The sequence below is a fragment of the Anolis sagrei genome, chromosome 1 (genome assembly GCF_037176765.1).
Source record: "Anolis sagrei isolate rAnoSag1 chromosome 1, rAnoSag1.mat, whole genome shotgun sequence".
Taxonomy (NCBI): Eukaryota; Metazoa; Chordata; class Lepidosauria; order Squamata; family Dactyloidae; genus Anolis; species Anolis sagrei.
In genome coordinates this window covers 243,688,734-243,713,739 of record NC_090021.1, presented here as the reverse complement: position 1 = coordinate 243,713,739, position 25,006 = coordinate 243,688,734, and the positions used below count along the sequence as shown (strand labels likewise).

Genomic DNA, 25,006 nt, shown 5'->3' with positions numbered 1-25,006 from the left:
ATGATAAGATTTCTCTGTACTTTCTTTTTTGGGGCTGATAATTTTTCAGCATTTGAGATTCATGTTGAAACAAGATGGTTGCACTCATGCTTTCAGGTCTTCCTTGAATATCTGATTCCGATTCTTCTGAGCATGTCCATGTGAAGCTAGCAATTACTTCCACCTTCAAAATGTTCCTCCTGTAGATGTGAATGCTTAAGTCAACAGTCCCTTTGTTTAGTACAGTGGTTCCTAAACTTTGGTCTTCCAAGTGTTTTGGATTTTAGCTCCTAGAAATCCTAGTCAGATTCGCCAATATTCAAGAATTCTAGGAAATGAATTCATTGTGGACCAAAGTTTGGGAACCACTGGCTTAATTACATTAATACTTTATTTCCTTAGGAATACAATACATCAGATCCATATTCAATTTTGTTATAAGGTTGCCAACAGTGAAACTCAGGTACACAGTTCAAAGTGTGTGGATTAATTTTTCAAGACCATTTTGTTATCCTCCTGTTTGGGCTGTTGTCACTGACTTGAAAGCAGCATCTGTCTACAAGTTTGCTGAAAATCAAATGTCTGAACTATCAGATCATGAGACAACTCTTCCATTGCTCTGATGAAATTCTTCCATTTTCAGGATAGAGAAAACGATTCCATGCTCAAGCTCTGCTCTTGAGTTTTGAAGTGTGTTTTTTTTGGTCATGTCAGGAGTGATTTGAGAAACTGCAAGTCGCTTCTGGTTTGAGAGAATTGGCCGTCTGCAAAGACGTTGCCCAGAGGATGCCTGGATGTTTTTTGATGTTTTATCATCCTTGTGAGAGGCCTCTCTTGTGTCCCTGCATGAGGAGCTGGAGCTGATAGAGAGAGCTAATCCGCGCTTTCCCTGGATTCGAATCTGCGACCTGTCGGTCTTCAGTCCTGCTGGCACAAGGGTTTAACCCTGTGGTTATATGTAATTTTGAAGTGGTGATAAGGCTTACAATGGGGCATTGGAGGAAAGCAATGCCATTGTAACGGGGCTAATATGGTTGATTTGAGTGTCAATGTATGAAATTTATTTCCCATGAAGTATGGCTTCTGATAGTCATGAGCAAAGGTCTTGAAGTAGGCAATTCAAGTACTGTCAGTTAATCTACTGCATGCTAGTATGCTACATTATTAGATGAAAGCCATGGGCCTCCTTTGCTTCATTTCAAATAACACTGAGAACTCCTGCATCATATATGTATTAAGCACAAGGGAAGTTCTATATACATGGAAAAATATTCAGTCTGAGGCCTTATGTTACCAGTTGTTTCCTCCATTTCGGTTGTGCCTCTCTATAATCTTTATTTATTTATTTATTTATTTCGAGGTTTTATATACCGACCTTCTCACCTTCAAGAGGGATTCGGACCGGTTCACAACATGTGTTAACATACAAAAAATAGACAATAACAACACAATGCCACTTCATTACACGATTAAAATATCAGCACCATACACATTAAAACATTATCATCCCAGTTAAAAGAGCCAAATCGTCCGACACCATCACAATCCCATTCATCATCCTCCTTTCATGTGGGCAAAGAATTAAATCAGTTGTCAAATGCCGCGTTCCACAACCAGGTCTTTGTTAGTTTCCTGAACGTCATGAGGGAGGGGGCAGTTCTGATCTCTAATGGCAGGGAGTTCCAAAGTCGAGGGGCCACCATCAAGAATGCCCTGTCCCTCGTCCCCACCAGCCTTGCTTGTGCAGGCGGAGGGACCGAGAGCAGGGCCCCTCCAGACGATCTTAGTGGTCTTGATGGTTCGTAGGGGAGAATACGTTGGGAGAGGTAAACAGGGCCGGAGTCGTTTAGGGCTTTATAGGTTAACACCAGCACTTTGAATTGTGCTCGGAAGCTAATCAGCAGCCAGTGGAGTTCGAGTAACAGCGGAGTGGTGTGCTCCCTGTACCCCGCACCCGTTAGTAATCTGGCTGCCGCGCATTGTACTTGCTGCAGCTTCCGGGCAGTCTTCAGAGGCAACCCCACGTAGAGAGCGTTGCAGTAATCTAAGCGAGATGTAACCAAAGCGTGTACTACCGTGGCCAAGTCAGCCTTCCCAAGGTACGGACGCAGCTGGCGCACAAGTTTTAATTGTGCGAAAGCTCCCCTGACCACCGCTGAAACCTGGGGTTCCACGCTCAGCGATGAATCCAGGAGAACTCCCAGACTGCGTACCTGTGCTTTTAGGGGAAGTGTGACCCCGTCCAGCACAGGCTGTAACCCCGTACCCTGTTCGGTCTTACGACTGACCAGGAGTACCTCTGTCTTGTCTGGATTTAGTTTCAATCTGTTGTCCCTCATCCAGTCCGTGACAGCGGCCAAGCACCAGTTCATGACCTGAACAGCCTCCTTAGTGGCAGGTGGAAAAGAGTGATAGAGTTGGACATCATCTGCATACAGATGACATCGCACCCCAAAACTCCGGATGATCTCTCCCAACGGCTTCATGTATATGTTAAACAACATAGGGGACAGTATTGAGCCCTGCGGGACTCCACAGTGCAATGGCCGAGGAGTCGAGCAGGAGTCCCCTAGTGACACCTTCTGGGAGCGACCCTCGAGAAAGGACCGGAGCCACTGCAAGGCAGTACCCCCAAGACCCATTCCCGTGAGGCGTCCCAGAAGGATACCGTGGTCGACGGTATCGAAGGCCGAAGAGAGGTCCAGCAGAACCAACAGGGTCTCCCTGTCCAGTTCCCAGCGCAGATCATCAACTAAGGCGACCAAGGCTGTCTCAGTACCATGTCCCGGCCTAAAGCCAGACTGTGACGGATCTAGATAGTCCGTGTCCACTAGGAATTCCTGGAGTTGCGAGGCTACCACACGTTCCAGGACTTTGCCCAAGTAGGGGAGATTGGAGACTGGCCAAAAGTTGACGAATTGAGTGGGGTCTAGTGATGTTTTTTTCAACAGCAGTTTGATGACAGCTTGTTTTAAGCTGGCTGGAATCTTGCCTTCCCGAAGGGAGGCATTAACCACCACCTTTACCCACTCTGCCAAACCCCCTTTGGCTTCTTTTAGCAGCCAGGAAGGTCAGGGGTCTAGGATGCATGTGGTAGGCCTCGCCTCTCCCAGAACCCTGATGACCTCGTCGAGTTGAACAGATCGAAACGCATCCAACAAAACTGGACAAGCAGATGCTTGAGTTACATCCTCAGAGACTGCAGTTAATGTGGTGTCAAAGCCCGCGCGGATCAAAGCGACTTCGTCTGCAAAGTACTGAGCAAATGCTTCACAGTGCGCTGCCGAGTTGTCAGGGGACCCACTCAAGGTGGGATTCAACAACCCTCTGACTACTCGGAACAGCTCTGCCGGACGGTTCCTTGCGGATGCAATATTGGCCGAGTAGAAAGCATTTTGCGCGGCCTCTATTGCCGCGTCATACGCCCTTAGATAGAGGCGTAGGCGTGTTCGGTTTGACTCGCTGGGCTCTTTCCTCCACACGCTCTCTAGCCACCTCTTTGTTTGCTTTAGCTCCACCAGCTCCTCGTTCAACCAAGGGGCCGGTTTCGCTCGATGACTTAAGAGGGGGCGCTCTGGAGCAATCGTGTCTACTGCCCTAGTCAACTCCCTATTCCAGTGAGCGACCAGGGCATTGACAGAATCACCATCCAAGGCAGCGGAAACATCCCCAAGAGCCATCAGGAGTCCTTCTGGATCCATAAGCTTCCTGGGGCGGACCATCTTAATGGGTCCACCACCCCTGCGGAGGTTAGAAGTTGCAGCAAGTCTAAACTTGATCAGGTGGTGGTCAGTCCATGGCAAAGGGGAGATTGATAACTCCTCCACACCGCCACCTTTTTTTTCCAGCCCTGACAGAAGACCAAGTCAAGTGTGTGTCCAGCACAGTGGGAAGGGCCAGATATTAATTGGGACAGCCCCATAGTTGCCATGGAAGCCATGAAGTCCTGAGCCGCTCCTGAAAGAGTGGTCTCTGCATGGACATTGAAGTCCCCCAGCACTACAAGCTGCCGGGACTCCAATGCCAGGCCTGAGACCAACTCTGCAAGCTCAGGTAGGGCGGCCGTGGTGCAGCGGGGTGGTCGGTACACCAACAACAGCCCTATTCTGTCCCGGTCTCCTAGCCTCAGGTGGACACATTCAAACAAGGTCGACTGTAAGGCCGGGCCCCTGACCAAGGAGATGGAATCTTTATAGACTATTGCAACTCCGCCTCCCCGCCCCCCGGGTCTCGGTTGGTGTTGCACGGCATAACCTGGTGGGCAAAGCTGAGTGAGATTAACCCCTCCAGCCTCGTCCAACCAGGTCTCCGTGATGCACGCCAGGTCTGCCTTTTCATCCAGGATTAAATCCTGAATGGTTGATGTTTTACCATTGACAGACCTGGCATTCAACAGCACCACCTTTAATCCGGGAGGACCGTCTACCTTGGAACCCAAGTTTACCATGTCGGGAGGACATTTTGGAATTTTTCTTAAGGTTTGCTCACGAATTGGCCGAATTGGTTTTTTAACTCTCCCTTTCCCGTATCTTGATTAGACTCCTGTGCCTGCTTCATCGCAGACTGCTTCTATAGACAAAGTTTTAGTTCCATTTGGTTTTTACTAATTCTATTTTCACTTACTAATTCTGTTTTCACTTATTTCATATTGCATTTTTAAAGTGACTGTGTATATTATTGGTATAAGTAGGACCATATAATTACTCTTCATAGCCAGCCCTGTTTATGGAGAACAAATTTTCTTAGACTTTCCATAGCTTTCCTCTGTTGACAGACCTGGCATGCTTAAAACAGAGAGATGTAGTGGTAATGAAATTATCACTTTGCCTGCATATTAGCAGTATAATGCAAACCCTAATGTAGAGGCAGTATCATACAATAAGCACAAATGTCACCACAAAGGCAGACATAGTATTTCAGGAGGAAATGTATTGTCTGGATTGTGGTGTTGTATGCAAATTACCACCTTACCCACTTGTTTACCCTCATCACTTAAATCAAGGGTTTATAGTGTGCCACTGTTGACTGGCATTATTCGCGGTTTAGAGAAGGGTGAATGCCATGCCTTCTTGAGCTTGCATCCAGTAAAGTGCTTAATAGAAGCCTTGTGGTACAGAGAATTTGGCATGTGTCAGAGATAGTGCTACACCTTCTGGATGAATGCTATGCATAGGTTGGACATGATTCTGAAAAGTCAAAATACTTTCCAATATAAACTAGATTTATTTCAGCTTAATTATTAACTTTGGCATCCACACTGGGTTTGTCATGCCATGAAGGATCATTTCAAACAAAGCATACTTGATTTGAGGCTGGGTGAAATGGAGTATTATGTGAGAGAGTACATTTATTTCAGGCACATCTGGATGATCTACTTTTTTTCTTTGATTCTAAGACTCACTTTTTTCACCAATGTAAACATTTCTAAAAATGGGGTGCATCTTAGAATCATGGTGCTTCCATATATATTCTGTTGGTGATATTTAAATTAGAGTGATTCTTACAATTAATGGTGTCTTAGAATAGAAGAAATATGATAAATACCTCCTGAAAGGAGTATTTGCAAGTGGTATTGGCTGAATTAGTGGCCTTTCTCTTTAATGTGTGTTTTGATCATACTGATCCTCCCCTATACTATTAGACATACCAGATAGCAATACATAAGTGCTTCCTAGTAAAATGTGTGCATATGAAGTGAAGAATCACTAGATGTGGGCCCCCCTGTGTACTTGAATACCCCACAGATCACAGGCGTTTGAGTGTAAAAGAGCTTCCTCCTTGTTTCTGTTCACTCAGTGTCTCTGTAACACTGCACTGCAAACAGGGCACTTGAAAGATGCTTGCTTGTGCCTCACACTACTTCTCTTGTCCTGTTGCACAGTCGGCGCCAGTCTGAAAAGGCCAATTCAAATGCTTCCTTATTGGCATTGGCTCCTCAGCCTTGGCTTTTACTTAGGGTTTGTAAAAAGGAGCAGCTGTTTGTCTTTTCCAGCCGAATTTTTTCCCCTATTTCCTCTGCCGCTCTGTCATTGGCTGAAGGAAAGAGGGAGGGAAGAAGGCAGGGAGGGTTGGAGTGAAGTAAGCTGTGTAAACTCTGTGAATGTAGTTGGACTAGTTTTTTTTTAGAAGGGAAGGAGAGAGATCTGGTAAAGCGACTCAAGTCTGTACTGGCAGTTCCCAATCCCCCCTCTTCTCCTCATTTTCTCTCTCTTTCTCTCTCTCTAACATGGTTGGGGATCATTGTAATCTCAGCGGCGAAAGACCTGTACTTTCTCAAACTCCCAAAACTGGATTAAGCTGCAAAATGGTCCTACAGGCAGTGGGCAAAGTATTAAGGTAACAACCTCTACAAAATATCATCTTGATGGGAGGGTAAGGAGATGAGAGAGAGAGCTTTTGCCACAATCTCATTCTGGAACATTTTTGTCTCTGAAATAATTCGGGTCCATCTGAACCTTGTAGAGATCAGTGGCAAAACTAGCATTGAATTTAAAGATGCAAAATAGCAGTCTTGATCTTCAGAGACAAATGAGTATAGGAGTGGTTTCAGAAAAAATCTTGTTGAAATGACTGTGGGATGTTTAACCTGGGCTTTCGTGAGGATGACAGTAACTTAAATGGATTGATTTATCCAGCATATTCTGTTGCTTAAAATTCAGATTAAAAAAATGAAAGTAGCATGTGTGTAATTTTTCTCCTTGCTTATTCATCATGTATGCTTTTGCTTACTACCCTTGTTTAACATGAGAAAACCAAATTTGCATCATATATCTCAGCTGTGGCTCTTACAGGATAGGAACTCAACTAAATCTGCAATCCTGTTCGCATTTTAGAGTAAGACCCATAATATGTCTTTTCCCTCCCAGTGATGATGTACAGAAATGGCCTGTTATTTTTTTGTTGTTGTTTCAGAGGTTTTGTTCATAAAATTTGAGTTTTATAAGGCTGTTTGAAATTCAGAAGCATGTTGAAAACTCCATGTACGTTTTACGTAATATTAAGATGAGGGGTCAGGCTTCTGACTAGAAAATATACTTATCCATTGTACCTGCAGGATTTTTTCCCCACTGACACAAAATGGAAAATTACCTTTCAACTGGAGTTTTTCTTATTTAAATCACACACTAATTCTTCTTTAAGGTGGTGTTAAACAGAGCTGTTAAAATCTGGTTACTAGTGGGGAAATGCGAAGCACAGAGCTTGTTTTTGGCAAACTTTGGGGAGTTAGTTCCTACTACTAAAGGCTAATAGTTAAAATATTTTGTCAGCATGAAACTGGTAAAGACTTTTATTAATACCTAAACTTAGTACATAAAATACTTGCTTTAGGACAGCTCCTTCCAAACTGTATTTCGATATGGCATAAGTTGTTTTGAATGCTGTTGCACTCTATTACAAATTCATCTCTTCTTTATCCATTCCAACCTGGTCTCTTATTTATTTTATACCCTTTAGGAACAGATTATAAGTCTTACATGTGTGGCTTGAAAGTAATGACTTTCGGAATTCGCTATACTCTCGTATAATGTACTAATATTTCACAGATTAAGTAAACATTTTAATTCTTCTCTCTTCCTCCCACCTATAATATACTTATATGTGGAGAAAACAAATGTTTTTTTCTATGTCCATCAGAATAAATCTATACAGTATTTTCTTCTAAATATCACTTGCCATGACAGCATTGCTTTCTATCTGAAAGTGACCGAACCTGATTGCATATGTAGTATGTATGACTTGGTTGATGGAGAAAACATAGCTGATTAAGCAATGGGAATTTAAGTCATGAGTAAAACACTAATGATATGGCATATGAGTGAGATCACCTCACTGAGAGTTAAATCTAATGCCTGTCTTTGGGGGTGGAGTTGCGGCTTGCCCATCAGCGTAGGCTGAGATCTTCTGCTGAATCAAACTTCAATTAACAAAGAAGAGAAAATGACATCACCATGGAATCATTTTGTCATTTTTGACTGCTGGAACCTTTTTACATATACTATAGGTTCACTTGTTTAAAAGTGAACCTATAGTATATAGGTTCACTTTCAAAATAAATTGCTGAATAAGAATACACTTTCTCTTTTTTCATGAAAAATTGGGACACATTTAGAGTAGTCAATACTTTGAGATGCCTAAGATGCATTAGACTCCATATGGGGTAGAATGGTGAGGTGTTAATGAACGTATAGGATAAAATACGATGAGCTAGGGAAGAGTGCCATGAAGCAAGATAAGAACAGGACTACCAAAAAGCCAAATCCATGTTTGCATGCATACATAGATAAATACATATCTGCCTTGGTTCAGCTTCCTAAAGAACAAATACTTTATTGGTTCAGTTTCCTAAAGAGCAGTAAACCACATTTTTATTCTTAATAGTTGTGAAAGAGTTATTTGGAAGTAAGTAGTGTCATAATTTGTGATTTCCAGTAATAAGTGATAAGACATCAGTGTCATGTATAGCCTCTTGGCTTCCTCCATAACTAGCAGCAATGAAATAAATTCTATGAGGGAAACTTACTTATATGGTATAATGTATGCAAGTTACATTCTTAGCTTTCCTCTCAATACTAGTTTGGTGTAAGATTATTTTGTTGTGTGTTCACCCCATCTCTTACTCCAAATCTCCGAGCAAGGTGAGTGATGAAATCATAGAGGAAGTGAAAGAAATTTGTATGGTTCATTTGTCTTTCCAAAGAAAAAGAAAGGCAAACAAACAGAAAAATGAAGTAAGCATTGAGACAAATCAAAAACTCACATACGAAATGAGTTACTCTTTATGTATTCAGGTACTTACCTGAAGTGCCAGCAAGAAAGGAAATGAGTAATTAAATATGTCCACATCTCTTTATGTAATTATTTTGCTATCAGCAGGACTGATGAATCGAAAATTTAATAGCTCTGTTTAAAAAAGGGGTACAACTGAAAAGGGTGACTAGAAAAGAAGCTTGGAGCAACAAGTAGGATAGACTGCTCAGCAAAAGTAAATAATTCGGTGTTTAAAAAGATAGATGGCAGTGTGTATGGATCTGTTTGGGATAGCAGATAAAGATTGTGAAAACGTACAACTCTTGACATTGCTTTTAAAGGAACTAGACTGTCCTATTCCTCTCCCCCCCCCCCCCCTTTCAATTATCCTGGCTTCAGAAAAGACAGCTGGGTGACTCTTAATACAGCAGGAGCTAAAGTCAGTACAACAGTAGCCTTGTCATTGTGTTGCAACTGAAATGAACCTCATTTAGTGTTTGCAGAGGGAATTGGGACATAGACGTGCCAGGCTTCCCAGTTGGGATGCTTTCATCTTTTTTAAACAAAGATAAACAAACTTCATTTTCATCCAGTTAACACTTGTATACTTTGTGCCGTTTTTTCAATGACTCCACCCATTGAGCAGATTTTCCCATTTACTCTTAATACCTCTGCACACAATGTCATTGGAGGTTAGAAAACTTGTAATGGAAGTGTAAATATTAAAATGAACATTTTACTCTAGTTAAATTGATTTAGTACATGGGGTATATTTATTTTTGTATATATCTCCTCTCATCACGTCTCATAATGTAGAGCAGGGGTCCTCAAACTTTTTAAACAGAGGGCCAGGTCACAGTCCCTCATACTGTTGGAGGGCCAGATTATAATCTGAAAGAAAGAATGAATTCCTATGCACACTGCACATATCTTATTTATAGTGCAAAAAACACTTAAAACAATACAATAATTAAAATAAATATAAACTTATTAATATTTCAATGGGAAATGTGGGCCTGCTTTTGAATGATGAGATAGGATTGTTGTTCCTGCTGTGTGCTTTCAAGTCATTTCAGACTTAGGTTGACCCTGAGCGAGGGCCGGGTAAATGAACTTGGAGGGCCGTATCTGGCCCCCAGGCCTTAGTTTGAGGACTCCTGATGTAGAGGATGAGTCAGAAAAGGCTCTCCCTTGATTTTTTATTTTGATTTTTTACATTTAATGCTTTTTCTGAAAGTACATTATCTTAGATTTGTCAGATCATATACACATTTTCCAAAGTTCTGGATGTGAAATTGTTTCACCAGTTTTCCACAACCACAACTTGTAATTGTGAATCCTATTCAATTTGTCATAATCCTGTGTGCATGAGCGAAGGGAATTTCGAAATAGAAGACCAGGCAATATAATACAATGGCAGCTCCATTTTCCATCCATGGGTCCCTATTATATTATTAATCTCTTTTGTTTCACAAAAATATGCACTATATTCTCTCTACACAGACACAACTGTATATATTCACCACCATGAGAATTACAAACTTTTTAAAAGGATACAATTTCTGCTTCCTAGAATTGTTTCTTTCCACAATGGATTCTTAAGAAGAATGTAACGAAACTGGCAGTCCTGGTTAATTTGGGTATTAGTCACAATATACATAGTGTAATTATCTGATGCAACAAGTTTAATTAGATGTTGCCTAGCAATTAAAAATTTTATAACAAAGATTCCACTTTTCTGTTATCACTGTTCCCTTTTAAGACTGCTTCTTATCAAAGTGAGTTTGATCTTCTGTGGAAAATTTGGGTATTTGTATGTCTAAGCAAAAACACTCATTAATTCCAATGTGACCTATCCTGTGAAGACTATTTAAAAAACAGATCTTCAAGAAACTTGTTTAAATGATGTTTCAAGTGGAGTGGAGACTGGTAGGCAATGGGGGAGCTGTCTTGTTCTTTTCCTTTCTCTAACTTTCCATTGAACTAAAATAGTCCAGGGAAACATTAGACAGAGAGCAAATCATTGTCTGCAGACGGAGTCCAGTGTTTTTTAATCCCTCCAAACTGAAGCCTGATTGCCTCTTATTAGGTATACATCAAGTTCTACTTGCCTCATTAGGTCTTAGCAAAAAGTTGGCAGGAAGGCAACATTCACTGGATTTGGTCTGGCAAAAGTTCTTAATCAGAATTTCTGTAGCACTTCTGTAGCGCATGACAGAGCCTTATATATTTTGTGTTGAAAGTAAAACGCTTGTGCTCCAGACTAACCATTCTGCACTGAGAAAGGCCTAGTGATGCAATCTGAGTATATTATGGCACACAAATATGTTTAAATTTACATGGGCGGTTACATAGTTCTTTCTCTGCTGTTTATGAGGAAAGAAGCAAAGTGTATCATGCTATGCTACAGCACACATCCCTGATATTAGGAGATCCTTCCCAAAGGATCTCCTAATACTGGTTTACTCCATTTTCACTGCTTTTGAGGGGAAGAAGATGATTTAAAAATAAGGACACGTGTTATATGTATATAATTAATCTATTCTCAGTTCAATCACTTTGTTCATGCCCCACTTTTTCCTCAATGCTGCTACGAAAGCTGATTTACAGATCTAGAGAAATACAAATAAAATCATGCGTAACTACAAAAATGTACCTATACATTAAAAACTATTAAGCTATCTGTAAAATTGAACCCATTTGATAACATTGCATAGCACACTAAAACACTAATCTATTACATGTAAAACAACCACTTCCCCAATACCTGCTAAAATAAAAACATCTTTACCTCCCAACCAAAGGACATTAAGGAGAAAGAAAATATCACCTCCCTTGAAAGGGCATTCCAGATTTTTAGAGCATTCTTTGGGAGGTCCCTCTCCTGCATCCCATGGGGCATGCATATGCCCCATGCTGGGATAGAGAAACTCCTTCTGAAAAGATCTTTGAGCTTGAGCAAGCTGTTAAGGAACTTGTATACAAGGCACTAGCTTAGGTGATGCCCGGGTTAGGTATTTTGTAAAGAGATGCAATAGAAATAGTCTTTGTTTCATTTTGGATTTTAAGAATGGTCCCATCAGAAAAAACACATGTCTCTCTCTGGCAGTAGGATACACATGGTCTTTCGACGTAGGTGGACTACAACTCCCATTGTCCAGGGACAATCCTCCCCAAACCCTGCCAGTACTTAAAGTTGGTAATGTAGGATATGCATGCCAAGTTTGATCCCAATCTATTGTCAGTTGAGTTCACAGTGATCTTTGATTGTGGGTGAACTACAACTCCCATTGTCCAGGATCAGTCCCTCCAAAATCTGCTAGTACTTAAAGTTGGTCATGAATGATATGTGCCAAGTTTGGTCCAGATCTATCATTGGTGGTGTTCACAGTATTATCTCCTCTGGATGTGCGTGAACTACATCTCCCATTGTCCAGAGTCACACACACACTCCAATTCTACCAGTGTGTAAAGTTGATCATTTGGGGGGGGGGGGTCAGTGTGCCAAGTCCATCCAGATGCATCATTGGTGAGGTTCACAGTGCACTTCACATATAAGTGAACTATAACTCTCATCATTCTGTCATTGCCCCCCAAACTCCACCAGTACTTAGTTGGTCATGATGGGTCTGTGAGCCAAGTTTGGTCCAAATAGGTCATAAAAGAGGATCACAGTACTCTCTGGAAGTTCTCCCTGGATGCAGGATGAACTGCAATTTCCATCATCCAGGGTAATTCCCTCCCCCGCCCCCTCCCCCTCCAGTATTTTATGTAGGTGATGTTGGGTATATATGCCAAGTTTATTCCAGGTCATCATTGGTGGGGTTCACAGTGCTCTCTGGGAGTGGAAGCCATCTTGGAAGATAGATAGATACAAATACATACATACAGGCATACAAACAAACATATTTTTACTTTTATGTGTATAGATAACCAGCCTTTGAATTGTGCATGGAAACAGACTGGCAGGCAGTGGAAATATTGTAACAAGGGGGTTGTGTCTTCCCTTTAACCAGCCCCTGTTAATATTATGTTAACCAATTGGAATAGCTGAAGTTTCCAAATATTCTTCTTAAGGTATAAACTGTCAGAATCTGAGCATCTAGGTTCAAGATTGAGTCCATAAATGTACTCAAATGCCAAGGTGTAGCCTCAGCAAGGGAGTTGAAATGCCCCAACACACAAAGCAAGGGGACTCCAACCCAGACTCCCAAGACTACTTGGCCTTGTTCAGGAAGAGAGACTCTTGAGCAGTGGAGTTCACAATAAATGAAAAAAAATGTCTATTCTCTCCTCCCCCATCACTTTTAGATACACACACTGGAGGCCTTGGGATAGATCACCTAATCAGGGAAATAGAGACATGTCTTCTTTTTCTTCTAACCACAAAATCTTAGGATACACTCACATCCTTAACTAGGAAGAAGGTAAAATGAATCTTCAGTATTTTATGTTTATTGTAGTGTATTCTAGCTATGGTCATTATAATGGAAAGATATACATGGAAAGGAAATTTTACAAATATTTGGCATTGTGTTTCAATAGAGTAGACAAAATCATCCCTCGTTTTGGCATTCACAGTAATGTTGCAACCCTGAACTCACTTAGCTGGGAATCTTGTTGAATCTTGTTGAAATCAATGGGACCTTACTCCTGACATTTATATTGTGTTTTCTTGGTAGAATTATAGATCATAGCATTGGAAGAGACTACAGGGACCATCCAGCCTAACCCCCTGCCATTCAGAAAAAGACAATCAAAGCATCCCCAACAGATCTTCTGCTTAAAACCCTCCAGAAAAGGAGGCTATACCACACCCAGATGCAGCATATTCTGTTGCTGAAGAGTTATTTGTAAGCATGCAAGTTCTGATAACCACAACAATTCCAACTTCAAACCTGTAAGATTTTACTGAACTACTAGATGTCCCCTGCCATGCATTGCCATGGCCCAGTCTATGTGTTTTTGTTTGTGTATATGTGTATATATGTGGTTTAGCACATGCACTGTAGCATCTTTTTTGCTTTTTTGGCTTTTTAAGTCTCTTCCGCTGTGTTTTTCAGTGTTTTTATGAGTGATGGTCATTCTTTGGCCTGATAGGTGTATTGTGTCCAAATTTGAATTTGTCCAGTGGTTTTTGAGTTATTTTAATCCCACAAACGAAGATTACATTTTTATTTATATAGATATAGAAGAATTCCCTTCAACTTCCTTTTGATATTTGAATATGAGAATACCAAGTAATTGATACATGAATTGGGATCTTAGATCTTTCACAAAATTGTTGCTCAGGGGTTAAAGGATGGCAGGCTTGGCAAAATATCATATAAATTAAATAGCTCTTATGTGTTTCCTAAAACTGAAGTGTTATAAAAGTACTCCTATTATGTAATAATATTACCCCCAAAGAGAACGTTCTGGCTGAAAATCATATTTAGCAATCTGCAGAGTTCTCAGTGAAGGACATACAAAGACTCGGGGCCTGATTAGTGGTTGTAAAGGTTTCTCCATATGCTTGAAACTTGTCAGTTGACAAATGTATCCTGCCTTACATGTGTTGTGTGTGTAAGTGCCTTCAAGTTGACTTATGGTAACCCCATGAATTTCTAAGTGTTTTCTTAGGGAAATAAGACCCAGGAATGGTTTTTCCAGTATCTTCTTCTGAAATAGCACCTGTAGAAATCACAGGAGTTACCGTTTTACAAAAGTCTTTGCCCTGGTATTTAGGGTTGTCAAACTTGAATGACAGCTTTAAAGAATAGGCATAGATTTTTTTTCTGTTTCTAAACTTTGTCTGACTCTCAATGTTTGAGAATGGATGTGAGAAGAAAAGCCATAATGCACAATATTCTCATCTAAGGAACAGTGTTCTCCATGCTTTCTGATGAAAACGTAATTTATCCAATATCAGTGTGTCCATAAAGAATATATTTACTACATCTTAATTCTTATCTGGGGACAGTTAGAGGTGCAGTACAATCTCTAGCTTTGAATTTGTCACAGGAAAAAAAAGTCTTTCAAAGATCCCACAGAAACCATTGACCTTTAAAAACTATGGCAGCAGTTGAAAATAGCAGAGGTTTTGTAGTTGGCAAAACAAATTTTGTCATATGCTTCTCCAAAGAGGAGAAAGGAGCTAAGTGGAAATATAAGGATGTTCTATTGCTGTATCAGTACTTAGCATTCAGCATAATGAGTTCAGTTTCAGAATGAAAAGAAATACTTAAAATATTGTTAAAGTGATAAGTTAATGGATGCTGTAGGAATATTTAATGTGGCATTCATGGAAGTGGTTCTTAAATGTGTGTTCAGGCAAGTAGGGAACCTGTCACCCTTCTGCCTAGTCTCTTAGTCTGTCCAACATTACTTGCCTAGGGAAATACAAGCTTGCCTGTACATACTTGGAAAGAGACTATGCAGTGCAGAAATGTTTGCTGTTTGCATTGTTATAGAGTCAGGAAAGGAATGTTGAAAAGTTTCTTGCAGATTTGCATTAGAAACAGATGCTAAACGATGGTGAGAAGTGAATAACTCATATTTTAGATATTGTGGCTGTTCCAGCTGTATGTTTAAAACAATCATATATGACTTGACAGTGATTGAAATATACTTATTTTAAAGAGTGTTTATAAAACAGAGAATCGTATTTTATCTTCTGTTCATCATCAGTGTATTGACTCTAATAGAACAATGTTGCCTGCCAGCATTCAAAACTGAGAACTTAAAACAGTGTTTTGAATGCCAGGCCTACCAAGCTGATTTTCAATTTCAAGGGCAGGTGTTTCTGTCTTATCCAGAACTGGATTAAATTTTGGCATAGGTGTTACACACATTTAGTGCAAGAACATTTCACATCTACTGTGTTCTCTATTCTGAGATATTATAAAGAGGTTAGCAGATGGAAATCCAGTATCTTTGACGAATAAGCATGGGATGAGCAAAATAAGGGGCAAGGAAAAGATATGAAAAATATCGGATTCCTCTCCACTCCCACATAAGAGAAAGCCTCTCTCTTCAGTTCAGAGCACTTTTCATGTCCTTGTAGCTTTTCTGGCAGTACTGGGCAAGTTTGGACAAGACGGTTCTGTTCCTCATTCTTTCCCTCGAGGTGACTTTAGAACAGGAGACAGATTGATCTCAGCTGATGTTATGTTGTGTTGAATAACACTTATCCTTTTAAAAAAAAGGGTTCATGACTATTCTGTGATTGTTCCATGAAGTCAACATTATGGATCATGAGAGGTGAATGTGGTTATCTTTACCCTTCAATGCAGCTTTGCATTTTAATGTTCACTCCTATGGAGTTAGTTCTGTAAACTGTTAAACTGCATGAGAATTTGTAGAACTATGGATATGAGTGCATCTTGTAAAGAAGCGCTAATCCCACTAGATGCCACCAAAAATTATGTGAGGAAGTATTAATCTTCTTTAATGCCACCAATATTCTGTGAGGAACCTTCTTTTAAATATCAATTAAGCTGCCACCAATATGTTTAGAGACGCTGGTTTATGTCTCTGTTTATCTTTAGTTGTGTTGTGAGGTGACTTTGGTAGTGTGGAATGCACCAAACATAAAAGCAATGGAGGAGGCAGGTTTGAAATACAAAGAGAACAAGTTTTATTGTTAACAGAACGTAATTGTTGCAGTTTTGAGAATTTGAACTTGGCACAAAGCTTGATGTTACAATATGGCTGGTTTGAGAAACATTCAGGCTTCTGTTGTTACAATTCTACAAACTCCTTCCTTAGTGAAGTGCTTATACTACTTCAGAGTTCCCTATTGTGAATGTCCACACTGTTTGCCCTATACTCGGAACAAACCTCTGATCACCAGTCTTTCCTTACTGGCGATCCTTAAAACCCCCTCTGTTAGATTCTTTAACCTAAGCAATCTAACAAGGTAACACCTTCAGCTTTCTTGCTGAAGAAATATTCACAAATTCTAAGAACTGCTGAATTCTCACAGCTTCACAACCCAGAGCCCTAACTGACTCTGAACCTCTTCCCCGGGTCTCATCCACCGGACTAAACTACTTTTCCCAGAGTCCTTTCTTGACTCTGCTATTTCCCAGAGCCCTATCTGACTCTGTCCTCTTCTCAGGGTCTCTTCCTCCTGACTGAATATTAACTGACGCTTTCAAACCTTTTATTCCTTAAACTCCGCCCACCTCCTCTGAGGCTTTGTTACCATGGCAACCTATCTCTCTCAGCTAGGCCCTGGCAACAAATGTAATACATAAATACAGATTCAAACACATTATAGATAACACTTTATAATAAACATTATAAATACAGTTTAAACACATTATAAATAACACTTTATAATAAACACATCTCTACACCTTCCCCCCCCCCCAGAAATATTATTTTTGTACCATTCTCGATCCCAGAATGGCAAAAATAATTCCACATATTATTCAACAATATATATATATACATCAATTCTGAAAGGGAAACATATTAGGGATAAATACATTTCAATTACACATATATACAAACCTTTAACCTATGGAATCCTAGATAAGGCGTCCGCAACTAAATTTCATTTACCTGAAACATGTTTTATGTCAAATATGAAATCTTGTAAACCCAAACTCCATCTTAACAATTTGTTATTCGTACCCTATAGATTTTCTAACCATTTTCATTTGTTGACATATTACATTTATCAGAATGCCAATTGTTACTTAAAACTTCCACAACCTCTCTTTTCTGAGGTAGGGACAATTCTACATTCATATCTACCCGATCTAAATTTTTGTTCTGTTCACGATCACCCTCCCAAAAAGAAAAGGACCGGGTTCCTCTTCTGAAACAACAAAACATACATTTGCAGATCTTACAACATAAGGCTTCAACATATTTACATGGACTCTTCTTTCTACATTGGATTGTTCATCAAAAATATCATAGTTTATGTGGTTGTGTCTTCTGATGACCTTCCATGGTCCAGACCAATCCAATTGAAGCTTGTTGGCCTTGTTGGGAGATAAAAATAAAACTTCATCTCCGATGTCGAAGACCTTTGGCTTAGCAGTAGAGTCATAATAGTCTTTCTGTTTCTGCTGAGCCGCAAGCAAATGTTCTTGAGCAATGTCTCTAGCCAGCTGCATTGTTGCTTGAAGATCTCTTAAATACTCTGTCACTGGAACAGGATCCTTCGCCGGACTTTCTTCCCAATATTCTCTTAACAGATCTAACGGACCACGAGCTTTCCTTCCATACAGCAATTCAAACGGACTGTAGCCGGTGCTGTCATGAGGGACGGTCCTGTAGGCGAACAGCAGTTGTTGTAACTTGACGTCCCAGTCATAAGGCCTTTCCTGACTGTAAGACTTTATCATTTTGACTAAAGTCTTGTTCATATTCTCAACCAGTCCATTTGTTTGCGGATGATATGCTGTGGAAGTCAGGTGTCTAATTCCACATAACTCCAGCAACTTCGACATAAGCTTGGAAGTAAACTGTGTTCCCAAATCCGAGACCAGTTCTCTGGGATATCCAGTTCTTCCCCAAATGGACAGCAGGGCATTTGCAATTGTAGTTGTTTCGATGTTAGTCAGAGCTACAGCCTCTGGATATCTTGTGGCGTAATCAATCATGGTTAAAATGTAACGGTAACCACGTCTGCTTGGTTTACAGAGAGGACCTACAATGTCAATGCCTACTCTGTAAAATGGTTCTCCAATTATTGGCATAGGGATCATAGGAGCTTTAACTTTATCCCTTCCAGTGCTCAATCTCTGGCAGATGTCACAGGATTGGCAAAACTCTTTGATCCTCTGGAACATGCCAGGCCAATAAAAGTTTTTAGTGATCCTCTTCGTGGTTTTTCTTATGCCCAAATGTCCACCTTGAGGGTTTTCGTGTGCCACCCTCATCAGCTGTTCTCTAAAACCTTGAGGCACTACAATTTGACTACATGTCACTGATCTTTCTGTCGAGTTTACACTTTTGGATTCTCTATATAAGACACCATTCTTCAGTATAAACTCGGAGGGCTGTTCTTCTGTCAACACTGTGGGGTTTTGAGCTAAAGCAAATAGAGGCTTCAGAGATCCATCGGCTCTCTGTTCCTGCCGAATCTCCTCAACTCCTCCCGTCTTCTTAACAAGCTCAGCCACTGTAGCACTGGCTTCTGGGCTCTCATCCCCATCTTGTTGTATGGCAAAACACAGGGCTTTCTGTTCAGGGCTTTCATTGTTACATTCTTTCTCCCCACACGCCATCTTACAGTATTTAATCTCCTCAGCCAAATCATTTCCAATTAAACATTGGTATGGTATGTCAGGACTGACTGCAAAATCCCACATACCCTTCCATCCTTCATATTCTATTGGCAAAGTTACGACGGCTGATGAAATCGCCGGTCCTAAACCTTTTAGTTTTATTTCAGAGGTTGGCTGTTGAAATTTCTGAGGTATTATTTCGGGATGCACTATGCACACTTCGGAACCTGTATCTCTGAGTCCTTTCCTGTCTTTGTTATCAATAGAAATGGTTTCTAAGTAGTCCTTAGATGGGCTGCCTGACAGGATGAACAAACATTGTTTCTCTTGAGGCTCTGAGCTTGAACTCTCCTTTGCAACAGTAACTGCCTTTGGTGTTTCTTTCATTTTATTTACAAAGAGGGTTGTTTTCTCTTTCCTTAACAAGGGACATTTATATTTTAAATGATTCCATTCTCCACATTGAAAGCATCGTCTTTTTACCTCAGGAGCAGTTTGTCTTGTTACACTCTGCCTCCTATAGAGGGTGTTTTCTAAGTCAGCACCCTTTTCTTGCTGTGAGCGCTTTTGTTGTGAATAAAATGGCTGCCTGTTTGTTCTTTGGTCATTTGGCAGATCTTCCCTTTTGAATCCTTCTTTCAAGGTTGTTATTTGATCTGCCATAACCGCTGCCTCTACAATAGTGGATGGCTTGCGATCTTGAATCACCCAGCGAATATCATAAGGCACTAACTGAAAAAACTGTTCCAGCTTTAAAAGTTCCCTCAGCTGTTGATAATCTTCCACCTCAGACGTCTTTATCCAACTATCGAACAGTTGAGATAATCTTGAGGCCACCTGAGCAAAACTTTGAGTTTTATCTTTCTTTAAGGATCTGAACTTAAATCTATAATATTCCGGAGTCAATCTAAACTCTTGTTGAATCTGTTTCTTAAACAGATCATAGTCTCCATAAGATTCTTCAGGCAACTGTCCATAAATCTGCAAAAGTTTCCCACTTATCTGTGGCCTAAGGTATGTCATCCATTTTTCCTTAGCCACTCCAAAATCTCGACAACATCTCTCAAAAGATATTAGGAATTTCTCTGGACAATCGTCCTTGGTATATTTTGGGAATTTCTTCATCAAATCTGGGGTATCCCCTCCAGATCTCCCTTCCTGAACATCACTGGATGTTTGAGACAAAGCCAATCTTTGTTTCTCTAGCTCAAACTCCATTCTCTTCAATTCTAACTCCTTCTCCTGTTCTAATTCTCTCTCTCTTCGTTTCTCCTCCATTTCGCTCTCTCTTTGTCTTTCTCCAAACTCACTCTCTCTTTGTTTTTCTTTTGCCTCCATCTCCAAACGTTTCATCTCTAATTTGTATTTAAAAGCCATTTCTGACATAGGCACCAGTTCTGTCTCTGCCTCAGAGCTCGAGCTTTCCTCTTGGTCTCCCTCTCTTTCCTCAGCCAGCTTTCTCTGCCGCCTGGTAGCCATGTTTTCAACAACTTTTACCTCACAACTTATTCCTAAATTAAACTTAAGGCACTCGATTAGTTGTTACACGAATCCCGTCGTCTGCCACCAAAATTATGTAAAGAAGCGCTAATCCCACTAGATGCCACCAAAAATTATGTGAGGAAGTATTAATCTTCTTTAATGCCACCAATATTCTGTGAGGAACCTTCTTTTAAATATCAATTAAGCTGCCACCAATATGTTTAGAGACGCTGGTTTATGTCTCTGTTTATCTTTAGTTGTGTTGTGAGGTGACTTTGGTAGTGTGGAATGCACCAAACATAAAAGCAATGGAGGAGGCAGGTTTGAAATACAAAGAGAACAAGTTTTATTGTTAACAGAACGTAATTGTTGCAGTTTTGAGAATTTGAACTTGGCACAAAGCTTGATGTTACAATATGGCTGGTTTGAGAAACATTCAGGCTTCTGTTGTTACAATTCTACAAACTCCTTCCTTAGTGAAGTGCTTATACTACTTCAGAGTTCCCTATTGTGAATGTCCACACTGTTTGCCCTATACTCGGAACAAACCTCTGATCACCAGTCTTTCCTTACTGGCGATCCTTAAAACCCCCTCTGTTAGATTCTTTAACCTAAGCAATCTAACAAGGTAACACCTTCAGCTTTCTTGCTGAAGAAATATTCACAAATTCTAAGAACTGCTGAATTCTCACAGCTTCACAACCCAGAGCCCTAACTGACTCTGAACCTCTTCCCCGGGTCTCATCCACCGGACTAAACTACTTTTCCCAGAGTCCTTTCTTGACTCTGCTATTTCCCAGAGCCCTATCTGACTCTGTCCTCTTCTCAGGGTCTCTTCCTCCTGACTGAATATTAACTGACGCTTTCAAACCTTTTATTCCTTAAACTCCGCCCACCTCCTCTGAGGCTTTGTTACCATGGCAACCTATCTCTCTCAGCTAGGCCCTGGCAACAAATGTAATACATAAATACAGATTCAAACACATTATAGATAACACTTTATAATAAACATTATAAATACAGTTTAAACACATTATAAATAACACTTTATAATAAACACATCTCTACAATCTCTTATATATTCTAGTATATTCTGCTTACCTTCTCAACTAATTCTAATCTTTCTTTGTTTTCAGTACATTCAATATAATACACGTTCCCTAGAATGGTAAAATAGAGACAAATGTTAGTATTGTAGAAAGGGGTTTTTGCCACAAGATGTGAAAGCTGTCCTTTTCTTGGAAGTAAAGTATCAATAAATGAATGGATTAACAACTCAGATTTTGGATTCCCTGTTTCCAGGGAAGCTACCAAGAAGACCCTTTTTTGCATCCCCACCAACCATGCTTATGTTGGTGTTGGGAATGAGCTCTGGTCAGTTTGTATAGGAAAATATGATCTGTCAGTTATCCTGGACCATTTCAGCCACATAGAACATACCCAGCACTTTGGATTGTGCCTAGAAATAAACTGGCAGCCATTTGAGCTCTTTCAACAAGGGCATTGTGTGATCCCTGTATCCAGCCTCAGTTTACAATTGGGCTGTAAGTCATGGGACTAGTTGAAGTTTCTGACCAATCTTCAAAGGCGGACCCAAGTAGAATGTGTTATAGTAATCCAAATAGGATGCAACCATGTCCCCATGGCCAGATTTGACATCTCAAAAAAGCAGTAAACAAAACCAGTACATTGTTAGAGCATGGTAAACCTCTCCCAATCCCTCTCCCCCCTCCCCAATGGATTTAACAGCATAAATAAAGCCAGTAAGCCTGTGTATCTGAAACACTGGCAAGGTCTAAAGCCAAGGCTATATCTAAACATTTTTGTTGACTTAAGTATGAACATTTTAACTGTCAGTTAGATCTGAAGAGTTAATGCACAAAAGCTCAAAAGCCTTTGCCATTATGTAATCAATAAGATTTGAATAGACTACCTATATGGAAGGTTTCGTATCATAGCATTTCTGCAAAGTGTTCATTTCTTGGGGGTTGAGGCACTCTAGGGGGTGACTTGTTGAATATTATGAAGATAATTTTCCTACCTTGGAGCTATGTCATAGTTCATATGAGATATTCAATTCATCAGCTACTAATCCAGCTAATTTTACTTAGTGTAGTGGGGGGGGGGGGTAATTATTGAGACATAAAAAGAGGCCCATTTCTCATGTAATGAACTAAAATCTCTCATGTTGGGAATATTTATTTGCTATACTTGTATACCGCTGTTTCTCAGCCTAGCCGGTGACTCAACGCGGTTTACAACAAAATACAACAATCAACAGTATACAATTTAAAACCATAAAAGCATGATACACAATATTCGCACATCAATAACAATCCAATGCATCTCCTGACTAAAATCGTGATCCAGTTTCGTCGTCCATATTACCAATCCTTTAATCATTACATTCATTGCACCAAATTAACCAAATGCCTGTTCGAACATCCAGGTTTTTAATCTTCTACGGAACACCATCAGCGAGGGGGCTGATCTTACCTCCATGGGAAGGGCGTTCCATAGCCAAGGGGCCACCACAGAAAAGGCCCTGTCTCTCATCCCCGCCAGCCGCACCTGTGAAGCAGGCGGGATAGAGAGCAGGGCCTCCCCAGAAGATCTTAGGGTCCTGGTGGGCTGATAGGCCGAGATACGTTCGGATAGGTAGGTTGGGAATATACTTTTAGCGGTAAGAGATTATGTGGTTTAAAAACTCAGGGGATTCTCTATCAGAGGGTGCTTGGATGGTGACTTCCCTGCCTAATGAGAAGATGTTGTGTCATTGTGTGTTAGTGTAGAAGAGGAGTTTGTTGGATTTTGGTATATATTTACACCATTAACCCTGGGAAACATAGTTGTAAAATTCTGGAAGCGAAATTCTGGTTGCAAGGTAAAATAATAATCATAATCATAATCATAATCATTATCATAATTACTCTGGGACTTCCAAATTCAGACAAAGAGTTTTGGAGCACAATACTCCTGACCTCACAGTTGTGTTAAAAAACAAAAGTATGGATAGTTGATGTTGCAATCCCAGGTGACAGCAGGATTGAACTGACTCTGGCACAAGCCAGTCAAGGTGGTCCCAGTGGTGATTGGCACACAGGGTGCAGTGCCTAAAGACCTTGGCCTGCACTTAAACACAATCGGCACTGACAAAATTACCATCTGCCAGCTTCAGAAGGCCACCTTACTGGCATCTGCACGCATTATTCGTCAATACGTTACACAGTCCTAGATACTTGGGAAGTGTCCGACGTGTGATCCGTTGCAACAGCCAGCAGAGTGATCTTGTATGCTGTGGACTCATCTTGTTGTGTTTCAAATAATAATAATAGTAATATTTATACCCTGCTTTATTTCCCCAAAGGGGACTCAAAGGTAAAACACTGAAGTAGTGCTCTGAGTTATCACATTCAGGACTGTTTATTTCTTGTACAAGCCTATTAGAGTGCCTTAATGAATCAGTAATGATTTTGAGAGGAAGGTTCTAAATTTGTTTCAGATGCTAGATAACACTTTTGGACAAGATGGGCTTGTAGAAAAGAGAAAGCTTCACCTAAATTGCAGTGAAAGCAGATGGTTGGTATTAGACTATAGAACAATTTGTAAAGAAACTAAATGGAACTGTTGGACAGCCATGTTGCCCTACACAACTAGCAGCAACAAAGGATTAGATTACAAGACTGACAAATTAATAGGTCATGCATCTGGGAAAAAAAAGAAGAAAGAGTTCAAATGTGGAAACTATCTTTGAATTTTAAAAACCATCATCTTCCTGGAATCAGCCATCTTTCTGAAGAAGTGTAGGGCAGCCTTTGCCAGTGCACTGCCAGTCTTTGAGAATGGATCTGGGAAATTGTAAATCTGTCAAAAAACATCATTCTAAAATCTGAAATAGTTAAATTCATGGGACAACACAATTGTTGTGAAAGATTCAGCATGGTTTTAAAGAAGAATCTTTTGAGGGTGTCAGTTACTAACTAAAAATGTAACCATGACAGAAGTTACTTTAAATAGCTCAAAAACAGATTAATGTACAGTGGAGAGACTTATTGGCCAGCTGTTACATGTGATAGCTACCTGGAACCACATATATTTTGGCTGAGCCTCAGGGAAGTGTAGCATAGGGTAGTGTAATATAGTGTAGTGGTTTGAACATTGGACTGTGACTTTTGAAATCAAGGTTGAAGTCCCTGCTTGATCATGGAAACCCATTGTGTGACTTTGGGCAGCTCCCATTCTTTCAGCCTCAGAGGAAGGCAAGGGTAAATCCCTTCTGAACAAATCTTGCCAGAAAACATAAGATACTCTAAGGGCGACCTTAGAGTTGCCATAAGTTGGAAATGATCTGAAGGCACACAACTGCAACAACCTCTGAATTCCAAGCGTTGGTGCAAGGAAAGGTGCAGGAAAGCTACAGCTGTGCTCTGCTTGCAGCCTTTTTGGAAGTAGGTCAGTTTCCTCTGAATGAGAAAAATACTGGAGCTGTAGTTTTTGTCTGTTTCTTCCGTTCTTCTTTGAAGCACTTGTACAGCTTGGAAAAATGATATACTTTTCTAAAACATCAT

The 25,006-nt window shown here is 40.4% G+C and overlaps 1 protein-coding gene across 4 annotated transcripts in view; it reads left to right on the top strand.

Annotated features, from left to right (window-relative positions):
* Positions 1-25,006, top strand: part of MOB2 (MOB kinase activator 2) — a 142,457-nt gene that overhangs the window by 90,393 nt on the left and 27,058 nt on the right. Inside the window, exon 1 of one of the 4 annotated variants that reach the window (XM_060768805.2) lies at positions 6,079-6,315. The exons of the other annotated variants lie outside the window; for them this stretch is intronic. Coding sequence (XP_060624788.1) covers positions 6,206-6,315 — 110 coding nt within the window. The 5' untranslated portion in view covers positions 6,079-6,205. Of the gene's footprint in view, positions 1-6,078; positions 6,316-25,006 lie in introns of those variants that run through there. 4 annotated transcript variants of the gene reach the window in all.